This window comes from Opisthorchis viverrini (assembly GCF_000715545.1).
Source record: "Opisthorchis viverrini unplaced genomic scaffold opera_v5_69, whole genome shotgun sequence".
NCBI lineage: Eukaryota > Metazoa > Platyhelminthes > Trematoda > Opisthorchiida > Opisthorchiidae > Opisthorchis > Opisthorchis viverrini.
This window is the reverse complement of record NW_008751725.1, coordinates 932,032-950,299: the sequence shown is the minus strand read 5'-3', so window position 1 is coordinate 950,299 and position 18,268 is coordinate 932,032. Positions and strand designations below refer to the sequence as shown.

Here is an 18,268-nt window from a genome sequence, read left to right as displayed (position 1 = left end):
GTACGAATCCTTGTGATATGATGGAAAGTGGATAGACGTGCTCACACTCGTGCCAGCTCTGCTTCGCAACAGCAAGACTAAGGAAATGATTACTTTCGATGCAGATAATACCACTTTTCTTTGAAAGCTTTGAAAGAACATGTGGAGTTTATTTCGTATCTGAAAGATATGACGCAGATTTATCTCACAATAAAGTAGCATCATGATCGACGATAGATGATGATAAACCGTATAGTCTGAGATATGAGTTGGTACCTACCAAAACGGAATATGAGAACTTCTTTTTGTTCTTTGTGCACATTATTTTCGCTACACGCACAAAACACCACGAGTTTAGTACAGCGGGCTTCAGGAAAGGCAATGATTGGCTAAGATTCGGATAGCTAGGCTTAACTAGTGATCAGACTACAGCAACAGAGTTCGCTGGATCATCAACAGATTCTGATCTACCCGCTCATGATCAGATGCTTTTAGTTCACAAGAAGATGCAGCAGTAGATCGTAGATCGGAATAACGCCGAAAGTGTCGGTTAAAGCGGGGACTGTCGGCCACAGAGTTCAGCAATTCGATTCGATCAGATCCAAGCTGAGCCAACCTGCTGGCATTAGGCCTATCGATAGCAGGGATAATCAGTTCACTGACCTCGAACTTAAGAAGTGGGGATCAAGCAGACAGGCACTGAAGGCGATTGGTTCGATGCAAGAGCACCATTGGTTGCACATTTGGCCCATGTTGCTCAATGTCACATGAGACTGAAGTCACCATTTGGGGACACAGCCATTGTCGAGAGGACTGTCTTTACTGGTCGTGAAATTTATTCCTTATTTCCCCCAGAATAGACTGAAAAACATTTTGAATTGTGCAGTAAGAAGAAAAGGACGGTGGACCATTGGTATTTCGCTTTTATTTATCTAGCCGAAATACTAAAAACCAATTTCACATGATAATTAGGAATAAATAGAAATAGTACTGTGGAACGGAGCCAATCGTATGGTGGGTCCAAGACAAACCTATAGGTTGCGTCAGAGTCCTTTGTGCACATAAGCTGATTGACCAACGTGTCCTCATTGAAAGCCAATACTTTCCAGTTGAAATCTCAGGGTGCAATTCTGGACGATTGAGTCAGCTCTGTATCCAGTGGAAAGAATGTTTTCGTCGGTTGACGAGGCAGATTTTCCATTTTCAAATTCCAGCTATATCGGTCGATCGACTAGTAACCAGAGTCGAATAACGAGGCAAATATTCACGGAGACACCCGCCTGAGTTCCTGTTTGTTCATCACAACTGCATGTACACTGATGCACAACGTGAGGCAGAGGTCAAAAAAACATTTGACCATTTCTATCGTAAGTATGATAGAACGAACAGAGTGTTGCAAAGCGAACGGTTCCAAGGATATGGTCATACCAAGTATGACCAGCTCCTTTGCCATGGACTAGTTGCTTTTACCGGAAACTGCAGAAGTTGAATTTTATCTGTCATCACATTATTCACTGATCGCCAACAAGTGAAATTGTCGGCACATTCGTCGTGAAAAAACACTCATCTGGTGCACTGTGTATAATCCATCAGCTGATAGTGCATGAAGTTTCACTAGCCCTCATGATTCGTGAAATGACTTCACTTTATACAGTGCGCTCGAGTAGCCGAATAGTAGGCACGGAGTTTGGGTTTAAGCTAACCCCGACCCAACCGTAGTACTCTGCAATTTCTGGGTGTCGAGCTTATGACAAACCATATGGTGAGAATAATCTAGACCAGTTGCTGGTTTGAATGCGAACGTTTATCCGAATACGCAACTTTATCCAGTTCGGGAGCATTTTGACCCGCGAGTTGTCAGAGACAGGCAAGGGAATTTCAGGTAGCTTGTAAATAAAGGCGTGGATGATGACTGATTGGTGGGAAAGCAACCCAGTCAGGTGCTAGTTGATTTGGTCAGTTGATGTAGAAATTTAACGTGGAGCCGTCAGGACTGATGATTTTCAGATATATGTACCTCCCCCCTAGAAAGGACAACTTCAGTTAGCAGATATTATCATGATTTACGGTGCTCGATGAAGACAGATGCAGGAGAACATTCCTAGTTTTTATCAGGTGAAGAAGGTAATGTTCGGCCACCTGGTTTCGAATAAACGTTTGATTAACATGCTGTCGCCCCGTGCAAGCCCAGTTTGGTTCTCAAAACGCCCATTTTCCCGTTAACCCACCAAGATGTGCATGATAATGTCAAAAAGCATCTTGAAAACTCCGCTTGCTGGGCGGATAATGCAACATTTTCAATATGTTGGGCGGTTTTCCAACAGTGGTTTATTTTTGACCTGCACACTTTACGATAGGTTTTCAAAGCTCGTAACCAGGGCTTCACCGATTTGCACATTGTTTGGTGTAAATATAAGGATGGAACGCCTTGCCACTCTGAAATAATGATAGTTCAGCTTGGACTTCAATTGTTGAGGATAAACGGATGTCAAAATCTTATTCGGTTCAAAATGACTTCAGTGTTTTTCCCGGAGTAGGAGTTAAACCGCTGTTGCAATGCGTTGAGTCCAGTACTTAAAAAGTCATTACTGGGAAAGAGATGTGGAATTATCCACTGTGCCGATGGTTTGGCGACTTGCAGCACCTCCACGAGGGTTGAGGGAACCCGGGATTTATTTTGTAATTTTAGTACATCCGCACAGCATTCACTACGAGTGAAGTCCAATAAGTCGTGTGCTGTGTGACATCTAATTGAGTTGTTTCTTCTGTCTTCCGCAATTCCAATGAAGTCGACCTTGACGACGGCACCCACGGTAATTGAAAAGTTGAGTCATTGAGAACTCTACACTCTCTCTCTCACACACTCTCTTTCTACCGAAAACCACCGCTTTATTTCGTTTTTTTTAAACCTTGGCCAGGCATCCCAAGAGTTGACGGCAAAGTTTCCCGCCCTGTTTCCTAATTTCACTCCAATGTCTTCCAACTGTCGCCATTGCCGGAAACCTTGTGAACAAGATCAGTCGAATGTTGCACTACAATAACCGTTTGAAGGACTCTCTGTACACGTCTGCAGTGATCTGTGGACCTCTCGGTGAGAGTGAGCTGACATGAAAGATGGCATGGTGGAATGATCAGAATTGATATGCTTCGTACAAACGGAATGATGATATCGACTCAGTAACAGACAAGTGCACAGTCAAAAACTGTTTGGTTTTTAGTTGGTGGCCCGAAGCAACGCTGATCCGAAAAAGATGTTCTGCATATGATCAGTATCAATTTGTTGATTTCTGAATTCTATGACACCTGTTCGGACAATAGGATCGGTGCGTTTTGGTAACCGGAGCCATTGTTACGGTTGTTTTCCCCGGTTCCCAAACCACTGGATATCGGGGACAGTGTAATCACGTAGCGGATAAAGAACGTTTACATTGTTCACGTACTTTGAGCTAAACCACCCAAACAACGCAGATGATGACTTACTGCAACCCAATCCATTAGACAGTTTTCAGCTCTAGAACTGATTCCGACACGCGCACTGTAGATATCACGAACACTTGCATCAAAAACGTAACATTCAGGTTAACGAGTTCGTTGTTAAAGGCTCATATTTCCGCTTTAGTTAATGACATTAGAAGATGGAAGGCTCTACAGCACCGCTGTCTTATTTCTTGGTTGTGCTAACACGCTTCTGATTCGGAACATTTCGCAAACGTTTTATCTATTACAAAGTTTTTTTGTAGTATCTGCTATATTAATGATCTCTTAAACCGGCATTTCTTTCTTCGTGGTACTTGCCAACTCCGCTATACCGAATGTGCTATGTCAGAGCGCCAGCGTCGTTACCCGCATTTTGTTAAGCTTTCCATTTATTTATTCTTCAACCAGCTACATAAGCCGGATATTCCTCCATACGGTAGTGATCTTTACTATGGGCCTTAGACAGAACTGCAACATATCTGCCTCCTCAGCTTTTTACATGCAGAGGACAAGCATCCAAGATATCCATTGAGACGTTTGCGGGACTGGGGATGAAAATTTAACCCGCCACGAACAATCGCTTTGTCCCGGATGCTGCTTAACTCCATCAATAAACTGATGAACGTCACCAAGCACCACTATAATAGTGTATACGTAATTTGTGCAGGTCACTCTTTGACCAAGCAATTTTTAGGAAGATATTCCAAATGAGTGTTGTCTGGATAAATGTCAAGTTCTACCGTAAAACGACTCTAAACTTTCGAGAAACACACTCATTTACAAATCAATTTGGTTTGCACGAATCTTTCGTTTAGGATATTCTACAACTGAATGTGCTGCACACATGTTCCAGTTGGCACGATATTCGAGATATCGCAGTATATTTTCATGAAGGAAACTACTCACAAAAATGCTGAAAGCTATTCGACAGTCCACGACCGGTTTCACTCTTCTTGGGGCTCATCAGGTAGACGCAGTCCCCGAGTTTTCGTCAGCCTTATGTTCTACTTGAACCCAACCCAACCCACCAGTAGGAAAGCTGTCAGGCATCCAGGCCAGAAAAGGCAGCTGCTGATCAGACGTTCAAACAGCCAATCGATTCAGCAACACCCGAGGATGATGAGTGTTCACTCAACGCAGATCGGACAGCCTGGATCACGGGCGAAAGTGGGCTCCATACATCGCAAGACACATTGGAACTTTTTGTCTCTCACTTGTTCGCATTTGAAGTGTTGTGTTCCTTTCATGAAGCAAATTACTCAAATGTTGCTGAAAACTCTTCGAGTATAACATAAGGTTGATGGAAACTAGGGGACTGCGCCTACCTGATGAGCCCCAAGAAGGGTGAAACAGGTCGCGGGCTGTCGAAGAGTTTTCATCAACCTTGTGCGTAGTTTCTTTCATGAAAATTCTAAACTTTCTTGACCTTCAGACCCTTTTTTCGAAATGTTTTGCTGTTTGATTTAGCTTTTGGGCTTTGTGACAAAGAAGGCTGTAGCTTAGGTGAAACATGATGGCAAAATGCTTTTATCGGAGGCTGAATCGAAGCAAAAATGCGACTGAGACTCGGTCGAAGGTTACCACGCTGCCTGGATGCGCTTCTTGTGAACTGGTTTTGTGCGCCACCAGTGATTTCGTTATGGATGCTTCACTTAAATGCTTGACACAGCTGAACACCTCATAGTTGGTTAACAGCTCTGATTAACAGTGAATTTAACCAGGTGTAATCGCAGTCGAATCAAATGGCGAATGCTTAACCTAGTTTTCTCATCAGTAGCTCGTCCTTAATGCATTCTATCCAGTTCACGCATCACCCCAAACACCCATTACTCAAACTATCGGTCGATACAGGTATCTCTAATCTATTAGTGGCCAAATCATCGTTTTCCATCTGTTCATTCTCTTCGGTTGTCGAGCAGACTCAGTGTGGTGTCGATGATTGTCCATCGGAGAGGTGCACATTCTTTTCACACCATCGAACACTGACAACACTTGAAACACATGCTCCCATTCATTCACACACGCACCTATCGAAGCTTCGAATCTGAGCTGAGATGACAATGAAAATCTGATTAATTTCGCACGTTTTCGGTCGCCAACAAAAGCGTGACACTAACCATGGGACATGCAACCTGCAGTCACGCAAATCCCATGGGATGAAATGGTCATTAAATTGCGGAAGCAATAATTCCAGAAACTACCACCTCTTTGTTCCAGTCCAGCCGTATCTAGAAACTTGAAGCGCTGAAGCGGGTAGATTTCTCAGTAGGGGCGGTACTGAAGCAATGTCCATCCTGAATATCCAGGACTCGACAGAAACAGCTATTGTCTATGCATGACCCGTTGAGTGTTGATCTGCATTGATGAGTTTTGTTTAAGCATCGGGATGGTGGATAAGTTTCATTAGTGAACTCATGTAAAAGTGTTAATTCTACCAAGTTAAATTGAATAATGCCCGATTTCTTCAGAGCACCTGTCTGCAAGCCGAAAGAGCCGTGACGTGTGGTTTTCTTGGGGGACTTCAGGCGGGAGAGGCAGTGCTGTAAATACACAAAGAGAATAGACGTTAAATACGAGACATCGAGTGAGGCCTCCAAAACAGCCTACCGTACGCATCCACCAAATATTCAGAGCTGACAGACAAATTGAAGAAGGCGAATATCTCGACAGAGTATTATCCAGTGTGCTCGAAAGTAAGCTTGGAATCAGTGTTACCGTGGTTCATGTGAACAAAATAGGCAGTGTCAAACAAACGGTTTTTAGATGTCGGCGAAATACACTCATTTGCAAATTAATTTTGTTTTTCGAAAGAAGCAGTCGAATCCCTCGGTTGTGATGTTTCCAGGCAACTGAATGTGCTGTATTAGGACGCCTGATGTTTCATTCTCTACGATATTCGAGATATCGCGACACATATATATTTTTGTGGTGCACTACTCACCAGGTTGCTGAAAACACCGACAACCCACGATCGGTTTCGTCCTTCCTGGGGCTCATCAGGAAGGCGCAGTCCCTGAGTTACCGTCAACCTTATGTTCTATTTGGAACCAAATTGCACGAAATTAGCGAAATACACTCATTTACAAACAAATTTGGTTTTGCGAGAGACTCACCTAAATCCAGCAGAATCTCCCGGTTTTGATATTTCCAGGGGACTGCGCCTACCAGATGAGCCCCACGAAGGGAGAAACCAGTCGCGGGCTGTCGAGGAGTTTTCAGCAACCTTATGGATGGTTCTTAGTTGTCTTTGTTGTTGAGTTCATTTCGACTGAGGCCTGGGGCCTAAAGAACAGTTACACTGGTTCGAAAAAATGTTACTAGGGCACTTTGTGGAGGAAGTATTTTTGGGGAAGAGCTTTCACTTCCAACCATGTGCTGGTACATCGTGCCACAGGAACGTTTTCGGGATTTTTCAGTGAACAGAAAGATCCTATTCACCAAAAGAGTACTTTTGCCTCCGTACTGTTAGGAATATACCAGGTTTCCCGGAGTAGCGCATTTAAGTTTAATTAAAAACAGTCCTTAAAAATACACATGCAATACCATGCAGTCGCACGAAAAGCGTCCAAAATGCGAATAAGTAAATGCGATACATGTTTTTCAATGTGTGCTTAAAAATGACTATCAGTACCGTCACACTGGTCTCCCTGCTATGAACAAACAGATTTTGAAGATTGAAATTTGGACGCGCAGCACCGTTGTCTAGAAAAATATCTGAAACAATGCTATCGAGTTTTCCTTAACCTTATTTTCTACTTGAACCCAAACTGCACAAAATTAGCTAAATACACTCATGAGTAGTGTGTTACGTCTATACAACCTATTTTGATATCTCGGATGTCGTGCAATCTGAGACATAAGGCTGTCGGGCGCAGCACACTCAGTTGAAGAAGAACACCATAAATGATAGGTTCAGCTGGGATTCGCGTGTGTCTCCGGTGAAGACCAAATTGGTGTACTGATAAGTCGAAATTCGTGCAATTTGGGTTGCAGTAGAACATGAGATTGAGGGGACTGCGCCTACCTGATGAGCCCCAAGAAGGGCAAAACCGGTCGTGGGCTACCAAAGAGTGTTCAGAAGTGTATACAACGTGTTGCGATGCAGGTGTATCATACCAAGCGAAATATGAGGCTGTCTGGTTCAACACATTCGATTGAAGAAGAATATCGTAAACAAGATATTTAGTTGGGTCTTCCGCGAAAACCAAACTGGTATGCAAGTGGAAGCATTTTACTGGAATCATTCTGGTTACAGGATTCTCGTCAACTCATAGTTTCTGCAACTGGTTTGAATGTTGGTAGCGCAGGCAGCACCGATGGCCTGTTCACTGAGTTAAACCTTTCAACTATGAGCTTTTCGCTGTCGACTATGTTTACATGGTCATTGCGTTGTTAGGGACCGGAGTGTAGCGGAGCAGCGAATCAGTAGCTGTGCACTGAATAGTCATTCGCTTGTGTTAGTACATTGGCAGCTACCCAGATTGACCCACAGTGATTTTTTTCTCAGTCTGAAAGCTGGTTTCGTTTGTTCTGATAATCAAAAGATGTGGTGGTGGTGGTGTTTCTAGTAACAAAAGGTATCACCTCTATATTCTTGTCACTTGGGAAGGTTTAATATGCCCTCCACCGTGAGTGAGTACGTGTCTGCGGCAAGATCTCCAGAGGTGATCACACCTGGTGAAGTCGCGCAAGGGTGTCGTCTGTTACCCCTTCTCTTTAACTTCATACTCGATATGCTGTTTAGGTCATTTTTTACCTATCTCAAACACCTGGGGGATCGAAATACTCCCGGGGCGTTAGCTGACGATAGCACTTTTCTCCGATCAGACCCTTTGGAAACAGGAACTATTTTAAATAACCCAAATAATTCTGCTGCTTGCTTTAAAGTGCGCTGCACGTCTGCAAAGTGTGAAATTCTACTTCAAGGTTTGGTGGGAACACACCCAAAACTCATGCTTATAAATGGTTCAGTCGGCCGGCTAGGGAAGTCTGGTCATGGGGGCAGGTGCAAAATTCCGACTGGACTGGCAAAACACAGAATTATTTCCCGAATTTGGAAGACCGGTGCGGTGTTTTTCAACCTCTGACGTTTGTGGCATCAATGTGTTTTCAGTCTGGCTGTCAAGGGTAAACCGTACAATACCGCGGCCCGATCTGTGTTACTTTATGGGCCAAAGATGCAGCTGCTGTATAGAGAGTTCTTTGGATGACTCTGGTGGACCGTTAGCATCCACAAAGCATCATGTGAGTCCAGTGAAAACATCAGGTCAGTGATGCTGAGTTTCATTTGGCAGTTTTCAGTAAGGGTAGCTCTTCCTTGGTAGACCAGCAGGCCACACAATACGTAGGTTACGCTGCTTAGGCCACATAATCCGTACGCCAGAGGACCGTTTGCCTCTTCATCCAACCATATGAAGGATGGGGAAAACCCAAGCGAAGTTAGTTCACAGCTTGACAACGGAGCCTGAAAGCCCTTACTAGTCGGAACTCACTCAGGTTGGTAACTGTCGTCTCCCGGGATGGGGACCCAGAAGGAGACAAACCAAAGACCAGGACCCTGACAGATATAGTAATATCGCACAGAAAACAGCAATCCCGCAGTAAAGCTGTTGCGTAGCCCTTACACTCCTTGATATACCAAATAAAAAGAACAATTAGATGTCAGTGAACTAATTGAGCCATCGACTCCAATGCTCGTCCCTTTATCTCTTATTCATCTTATCGTCGGTGGATGGAACGGTAGCAGGTGGGACCACTGTACACGGAGTATAGCTAGAAACCTGACTTCTGATTGATTGATTGATTGACTGACTGACTGACTGACTGACTGATTGATTGATTGATTAAATGCCTGACTGACTGACTAGCTGGCTAGCTGGCTGTCGTGCATCTCATCACTGTTGTGAGCCATAATTGCAAACGTTGCTGGGAGTCATACCTCTGGCCACTCCTTCGTTAGAAAGCTTACGGCTTTGTATAACATAGTGCTGATCTTATTCTATCAGGTATGGTTCCTGACTTGTCTACAGCGTTCCTTGAATCTTGCAAAAGGAGCTTATTAAATGTCAGTCAATTGGAAACTGCTAACTTGAAAATGAATCATCTCTGACCTAATGTCACATCGAAAACACAATGGATCTGAAAATATCTGTTGAAACAGTAAAGCGGAATAGTTTCAGATGCATAATACTTGGCGTTATCATCAAATTTGACACGGAACACAATTAGGCTGATGCAGTTACGCTAGAAGCACAAAGATCGGACAAGAATCCACTAGGCCACCGAGTGCACCCTCCATATTCACGTTTCGTGCCTTGCTTCAACTGTTGTCACACTGAGAGCGTAGATTTCCATGGTGGACTGATGCGGTGTTATTATTGAAACCGAATCTACCATCCACCGAACTGTGGAGCTGCACGCCTGTAAGCTGGCAAGTTCGTTCACAACTAGCCGGTCGTGAGAATTTGTCAGCATTTCCAGTAGTGATAAAAACCGTCTGTTCCCGCTCGTTCCCACGGAAAAACAGGCAAAAAGTCTGACAACAACACATTGCACGACGCCATGTAGACCAACCGAACTGATCAAGGCGATGGTGTGCGTGTCCTGTACGTGAATGTGTGATGATTTACTGCTCGTTGCACGTTGTCTTCCATGATTCCGCATGTCTCCTTGTCGCGTCTCCCACCTGTTCACCTAAGCTATTCAGTCCCGTTTGCTGCCGTCGTTCCATTTTTTATGTTTGCCCGCGTATAGCGGTTCCACGGAATGACAGTAACATTGAGCTTGAGAATTCATTTGCCTGATAAAATCGATGTTCGACAGGTAATGTTCTACTCGATATAATAACTATTCGGATAACGGGATAGAGAACAGGGAACTGCAGATATAAGGCGCCAATTGGGTCCGGTCTGGCAATCGGTTTTAGTGACGCTGGGTACAACACGGTGGTAAGACAACTGTTTTGCCTCTGGGGGAGGTTGACAACCCGAAGGAGCATACAAGGCGATAGATCGCCTGTGTAGATGTAACGGCTGCCTGAAAACGGTTCCTGACCTGGATTGAAGCCATTGCATGCTTTCGGGCGACCGAGCACATGTGTGCCTGTGTGTGTAGCCGAATATGTGTAGCAGGATTCCACGTTGGCGGCTATTGTGCCCACGGAGCGACAACGACGGAGCAGGAGGAAAAACAATTTACGACAACCGATGTGGCGTCGGAACAACAACTGGGTTGAAGTAGAGCGTGCGTGCTTGCTATTTGAGTGGCGCGGGCGCGTGCTTTTTTGTGCAAACACATATATTTGAAACATGAACGCTCGGCACAATAAGTGCTTTCAGTAAGCAAACATGCAAGCGAAAACGCTTACACACCCACACACACGAGAAAGTAGGGCCCAACAGCATAGCAAAGTTGGAGATAAAAGAACGATACAATTCACACCCACCCAGGCTGGACACCACTGACCGTTCATCATTGGCACTTCTTTGTAGTCTGGCGGTTTTGTGGCCAAATACTGCGAATCCTAGCAACCCAAGTTGATCATGACAAACTGACGTTTTAAGCTGCTACATTCCAGCTACCACAGTAGTATTAGTAGCAGCTGCAGCCGCACACGGGTGACAGTATAGGTGGTGAAGACCATACGATACCGTGAGGCGACGACATGCATTTTGAAAGAAGCACTCATCTGAAGGATATACATTACCGAAACAGACGCGAACAAAGTTTGCCCGAGAAAAGAACCACCATGAATAGTCACATTTTCCGGAAGTAACCAAGTTCACTGTCAGTCTGTGGCGACATGACATATATTCACCCCACCGCAAGTTCTTTCGTAGTTAGAGGATTGGAAACAAAGCTTTGTGTCCAACGCAACAGCTTTTACACTGTGCAATAAGAACTCGATAGATTGTGGTGTGGCGTTATTAAGCGGGAGCAAACTGGCCCTCCTTTCCTCGTGACGGAATGTATCCGATAAGTGTTGCATTTACACTCAGCATAAACACTAGCTGGATGGGTGCATATCCATAGGAAATAACGAATGACTACTGGTTGACATGAATAAAAGGTTTGTTGGAATCCCATTAAATACCAGTTAATTTACTGCGAGGGGCAAGATGGCTCAAGTAGTTGGAGCGCGAATTTACTGTTTAGAAAGTCCGTGGTTCGAACCCGACCTCCGCCTCTCGACTTCCCCTGTCTGGGCTTGTTTAACCTGGCAGTATCCCAGCCCTCATGCTTCCTTCGGGTAGCATGACAGCTAGACATTGAAAGGGTGTTACCGCTGAACGATTGTTTTCATCTATTGCGATGATTCGAAGTGACTAATCGCCGGGTGTATAGGTGCGACACGTGATAAAATTACCTCGCAGTTCAGCGACCCACGCTAGGATTCGAAATGATTCAACCTTCTACTATCTGTGTCCGAGGACCTATGTATGTGGTAGAATGAAAACTCGGTCTTTCTGTAGGTAATCAAGTAGTCTGTTGTCTAACCTTGGACAATGTTTCCTCGTTGTGCTTTGTCTGGATGAAAGTTAGGTTCACAAATATTATGCAGTGTCAGTCGCGGGAATTCCGCTTACATTACTGCTGTAAAAAGTGTTTTTTAATGGTGATAATACCATTGATAGCACGTCAACAAATGCTATTCACCAGTGTCCCAGATAGCTTACTCCTATCGGCGATCATTTCCATCAGCAAACAAAGACCTCGAGATTCACTTCAATTGGAGCTGTGAGAAATAGATCGAGAAGCTGAAAGTGGGCAATAACTTATCTCATCAACAGAATGACAGTGATAACCATTCTTACACTTGTGTTCTGATGTGTTCATCTATGTTGGAGTTTAAAACTTCTGTTGTGTTGACTTTCAGCCGATTCGGTAGATCCACAAGTGAAATGACTCTACCAATCACCTGGAAGAACTTAACTTTGTCTGCCAGAACAACCGGATCGGGATTTTTACTACAAGTAGCTACACTCCCCAGCCCAGATGAACAAATGTTAAACTAACATGATTGCAGAATTTGTGGACCCTCTTATTTGATCTTCAAGCCCTGTTGCCATAAGAAATTCCTTAATTTCGAGCAAGGCGAGATCGTGTGTGATGCGAATTTCATCTTCCACACGACCGCAACTAGTGACTGGCAGCTGATCCCATTTTGAGTGATGTCCAATGCTGTAGCAGGTAACATCAATTGATAACGACAGCTTATCGTTCTCGAGATTTACGCATGATTGGTTATGCCTCCATGCCTGTCTACCAGCGCACTGTGGGAATGTCAAGTTGTTGGGTCGCACAAGCTTCACTTATTTACAAAAATCGCACTTAAGCCAACGGATTTTCCCCGACCGCTTCGTAGCTTGTAGATGGACGAACTCGGTGAACATCCGAGGCATCCGCAGTCCGAGTATTCGAAACTCCTACTATATGTCCTCATCTTATTTCCGCCTCTCTACTCCTTGTAACCCCATCCATCCAAATCTACTGTAGCTGTGATCGCATAGGGGAGTTTGCATTGACGTGGTCCCAAAAATTTGGGACAAGAGACAAGGTGTCAGGTGTTTGGGTGTGTATTCGCCTCCGGGGGACATCCGTTACTTCACTGTTAAGACGGGTTCCGTCTGAAGACAGGTCAATATGCACCAGGGAATCCGAAATAATCTGCACTCTCCGCCCATGGTCCATTAGCTTTCTTAAAGCATTCGCTCGGCAGTTGATGGATAGTGAATACGAAGGTCAAGATAACTTCATCCCCATCCCGATACTGCAGCCCTTTAGGACATACTACTCCAGAATTACGGAGTTACACCAGCCCTCTTGAGAGCCAGTTGCGATCGTGATGATGTGCCTGTTTTATTTTTTCAGGAAAATGGTATCACATCTCATGCTTACGATCTTTGTACGCTAGTTTCAATGAGAATAAGTTGGAAAGATTGACAACCTATAACCGTGAGGTAGTGACTCTTAAATTAGACGCTTACGTGAAAAAAAATGATCGTACTGATCTCCTTTAAGAAGACAAATGATGAGACAAGTCTCAGCCTTCTTCTCCGCAAAACAAGTTATCAGGAGGTCGGTGTATTGCATGATGATTTATTTAATGTTGCGAAAGAGGGAGCCAGGGAGCCAGAGTCTATATGTCTCAATGGTAACTTGACGCGTTCCAGCGCATTCCAGCTTACATCACGAAACTCTTCAAGCTTTACTTTCCTTTTATCTCCAAATTGTCTCACACACTCGAAGACATCTTTTCAGAACTGTTTCACTCAAATTTTGATCAAAACAGTCTTTGGACAAATATTTATCATAAATGTTTCTATACCCAGAGATTTTCTGATCTTTTTGCTGACCTGGCAAGAAGTCAAGTTTGTTCACAGCTGAAACGCACGCGACAGAATATAAACTCCGATTTGCAGGTGAGTAATTTTGCTTGACTACTTTGGCCGCAGCCTGCTATTAAATCGCATTGTGTCTATTCACGCTTGCCCCGCACGCCTCCTTTCTCACCTCTTCGGTGGGTTGACTGACATGTAAACTCATTTGACGTGAAGCCAAGATTGACATTCTATCACTTGACAGATGGTCGTCAAGCCATCAAGCTGACATCTGTCGGTTCGACTGTCACCAATGCGGTTGTGTCGGCTGAATTTTTGGCTTACCTTGACAGCTCTGCCCTACCCCGCGGGCTAGTGCTACGGTGGCCATGGCGAATTTTGACTTGCGCGCTACAGTGAACACTGCCGACGCGCGCTGTCAACTGGACTGTCAGTTGAATGTCTTATCAGCTCTGTGGCTACCAGGTTCACCGGAATTCTGCCCAGTCAGTCAAAAGGATGAACTGCAGAAGGCTACAGTTGGGATGGACAAGGTAAGAAAAAGCAAGGTGCACATTTATCATTGTGATCCAATTGACATAGGCCAGGATGTATTTCCAACAGACAGAAACAATGAATTGCAAATTTTTTTTATAAAAAAAACAGTAATCCATATCCATCATATTCCAGGAATATGCACCTTCCTCCAATTTGTGACTTCTTTGCACAGATTCATATTCTGAATAGACCTGATAACTGCATCCTAGCGGTTTTAAAAACATCCTCTTAGTAGTACTTACAGGGAATGCAGCTTTCGGATATCAGACAACGGAAGTTCAATCTTTGCAGATTTCGTGCAAAGACTTGAAGCTAAAATGTAGTTAGGAAGAAAAGTGAGGAATAATCATAAACAAACGGATGGACTGACTAAGTCTTGTGGATTGTGGTCTTGATTGATCACACACCTTCCTGGCTCCCGGTACAACTTTCGATGCGATTTTGACAAAGAAAAGCCTCGCAGAATTATCCTCACTTGGGTGGAGCGTGAGCAGATTCGTCCCAAATACTGCGGAAACGATTATTTCGTTATCTGAAATGCATATACCGCATCCGTCAATGCATCACGTTGTGGTCTTTTCGTAAGCGGCCGAATTTTACGTCTATTTGTCGGGTATTTTCCAAAACGGTCTATATATCTTGGGTTACTCGTGCCTTTAGATTTTCTGGTCGCATTCAGCCATAAACAAGTTTTGATGAACAGTTTTTTTCACGAAAACGGTTGGAAGTCCCCAATCAAGTTTTCAGTAACTAGACACAGATAACCCATACATTCTATACTAGGCAGCGGATGTACAGAACTGGATAGAAAAAGTCGTCACCATGCGGCAATTATACTGACAAATCAGAAGGAAAGTTGTAACGGGGCCACTCTCCAAGTCTTATTGCGACGATGACGACAATAGTGATGTTACTAATGTCAGTGATCACTTCTTTGTTCCTATCTTAGTTTCTCACTTACAGTTAGATGCATTAATCTGTTTTACACTTCTCCCCAAACGATAGTAATCTGAGATGGGTTTCTAGTAATCCCAGCAGTGTGATTGGCGTTGAGTAGGATGACAGCGTCACATTCGGATTATCCCTGCACGTGGTCATTAATACTCTTGCAGGGATCGGAAACTTCTCTATTATTTCAAGCATTTTTCCCTTATACGGAGAGCCAAAATACAATCTACTAGTGAATGTCTGCACTTTGGAAGATGGTTAACCAATGATCAGTGGTAAATAATCACCTGAACTGCTTGCTAGACATAGGTCGTTTCAGTTTAACCATTTTTGCCTGATAGCTCAGGTGAAGGGGACTTTTGGAAATTCAGAATTCTGTTGTTTTTCATACGAAGTGAATTTCTGGACGAGATAGCTGTTAACAAATGTAGCCACGTGGTCACCATGCTGTTGATCTTTTCTCCCCCCTCCCATCGTACAGACCAAAGTTACACAGAATGTCGTTAGAAATTCGTTGGATTCCGTATCACCAATTATGGCAGGCGTTACGAATTGAAGGACAAACCTTCACTTGCAATCATGATCAACCATCATGCGTTCGTTTGTCCACTAGTCTGTTCGCATGTTCATTCTTGGCTTTTGTCTCCTCGAGCCAGGTCACTTGCTAGTCTAATGGTTTAAAATCGTTTTGTGAATGTCGAATTGAGAAAAAACGGCTCTCTTTGTGTTCAGCTCTCATCGATCGCACTTTTGAACACAGCACCTTCAAGACGACGAGGAGGAGGAGAGGAGGACGAAGTCTATGACGACCACGACGACGAAGGCGGCACACATCTGTTTTGCTTGTGGTCGACCTGACTGACTGTCTTCGAACTGGAGCTCACATATGGCAGGTTCGGCTACAAACTAGTCAAGACAACCACCCTCATGCCAGCACTGGTACCACCAACACCGTTGCGTGCCTTGACTGTTACCAGCCAAAAGACCAGCTCACCCCCTCTGTGCTTTCGCAATCACCCTTATCCGTAGATGTCCTGTGCACGACCACACGCACACACATACTGGGAGACCTCTGCACACACAAATCTAAAGGTGAACTATAGAGAGACCAACCCCTTCGTTTCAACAACTCGTTCCCTAAGCTGATCGTTTCTGTTGCCTAGACTGTCATCTACCCTGCCAGTCAATCGACAATTGATGGTTCCAGTCGGTAGTTGTGATGGGTGCAGTATTGTGCGCTAGTCTATAATCTACTATACCGGTTACCTTGATCTACCCACCACACCGGCTTCTCTGTGCACTCAGTCAGTGTGCAACATTACCAACGACGATAATTATATTTCATAATTATAATGATTTTTTTGTTGTGTCAACAAGGCGACGTTGACTTTTGTGTGTGTTGATGCGTGCTGACTTCTTACCTGGGAGTCAAACCTGACCGTCTGCGCAATCACACTGTGAAAATAACACGTCGGTTTTGCTTACATTGTGTCTGACTGATTGACAAATACGGGTGGATATTTTGTGGTATTTCGTACTGGTTGTGCAGCACGGATGATGTGTTTAATCCTAGAACAGAGAATTAGAGACGTTTCGATGCAAACTATAGTTGTCTCGATTTGTACCATTTGTTGGTGCGGGCTGTTGCCAGAAATCTCGGGCCGAAAGATTTTAACGGAGGTATTCTCAGATTTATGTCGATATATGTTATGATTCCTACAGGTGCATTAAAATAGGATGATGAAATTGAGTAGGCCTCAAATTCACTCTGAACACTCTGAAACTCGATGATTATAAATATTGAAGTTGGCAACTCCGTTTTTATCAGATTGAAGTTCAGACTTCCTTAACTCTGGTCTTTGTGTACTCGAACAGCAGAAGATGGTTTATCCTTTAAACTGAAGTTCCCCGTTCAAAAATGCTGGTGAGGTAGAGCTCATCGGGAAGTTCATTAAAATCTACTGGAAAATCCATGTAAGACTTGAACGGAAAATGGCCGATATCAGGTAGCCAGATTAGTATTCTGATAAGTGCACCAAGATACACGGACTTACTTGTCCAGTGAAGGCTGTTCACAGAAAATGTGAGTAACTGCTTTTATTGATAAAATGAACGGATCGTTATAATAAGATTGTAGGTCACATCACTTTTGTCTCGAGAAATTCAGTCTTTATTGGCGTTCCTTCGAGTACCAGTTTCCCTAATCCGAAGGGGTGTGATGGCGCAAGTGGTTAGAGCGCGAATTTACTGACCGGAAGGTCCGTGGTTCGAACCCGACCTCCACCTCTCGACTTCCCCTGTCTAGGCTTGGGTAGCCTGCCAGTATCCCAGCCCTCCTCCTTCCTCTGGGTGGCATGGTCCCTGTCTAGGCTTGGGTAGCCTGCCAGTAGCCCTGCCCTCCTCCTTCCTCTGGGTGGCATGGCATGTTACAGCTGAACGATTTTTCCCTGATCTAAGTGTTCAGACATACTCGGATTCAGTGGCTCCTTAGGAGAGTGACCACAGGTAAACAACGAATTCTGGGGTGTTGGTGTTCGACGTGAATTCATTGCCTGGCACTGGTCAAACTAGTGAAAGTCGGGATTGTTTGGGTTCACTGCACAATCCGTTCGTGAAAAATCCAATGCAGTGCTACTTTGATAACTTTGTTGTAGGATAAGGTAGTTGGGCAAACGAATGCAGGTCTCTTGCGGGACGTCAGTCAGCTTTACACTAGACGATTTGTCTACCGATTTGTCTTCCGATAAGGACCTTTTTTCATTGAAAACTGCTTTCTAATGAAATATAAGGGAAACTCCAAATAAGACAATGGCAACTTGTGGTTCTTGTCTTCCGTAGAAAAAAACATCAAATAAATCGTCAATAGCCCATTTCCATTTAATTATGCCAGCTTCTCTCGCGTTTGCATTAACCATCTTCCCATGTTTCCGACATGCCGGGAGTTGAAATTTTCTGTTGGAAATCACCGGCTCCTACTATCCTTCACC

The 18,268-nt window shown here is 44.2% G+C and overlaps 1 protein-coding gene across 1 annotated transcript; it reads left to right on the top strand.

Moving 5' to 3' along the window:
* Nucleotides 1-11,551: 11,551 nt before the first annotated feature.
* T265_13468 (hypothetical protein) lies at nucleotides 11,552-17,772 on the top strand (the record flags this gene model as incomplete). The annotated part of the gene is made up of 5 exons (XM_009169017.1): nucleotides 11,552-11,704; nucleotides 11,800-11,892; nucleotides 13,788-13,877; nucleotides 14,129-14,329; nucleotides 17,587-17,772. Coding segments are annotated over 5 exons (723 nt in total), but the record flags the coding sequence as incomplete, so codon positions are not given.
* Between the last annotated feature and the right edge of the window lie 496 nt (nucleotides 17,773-18,268).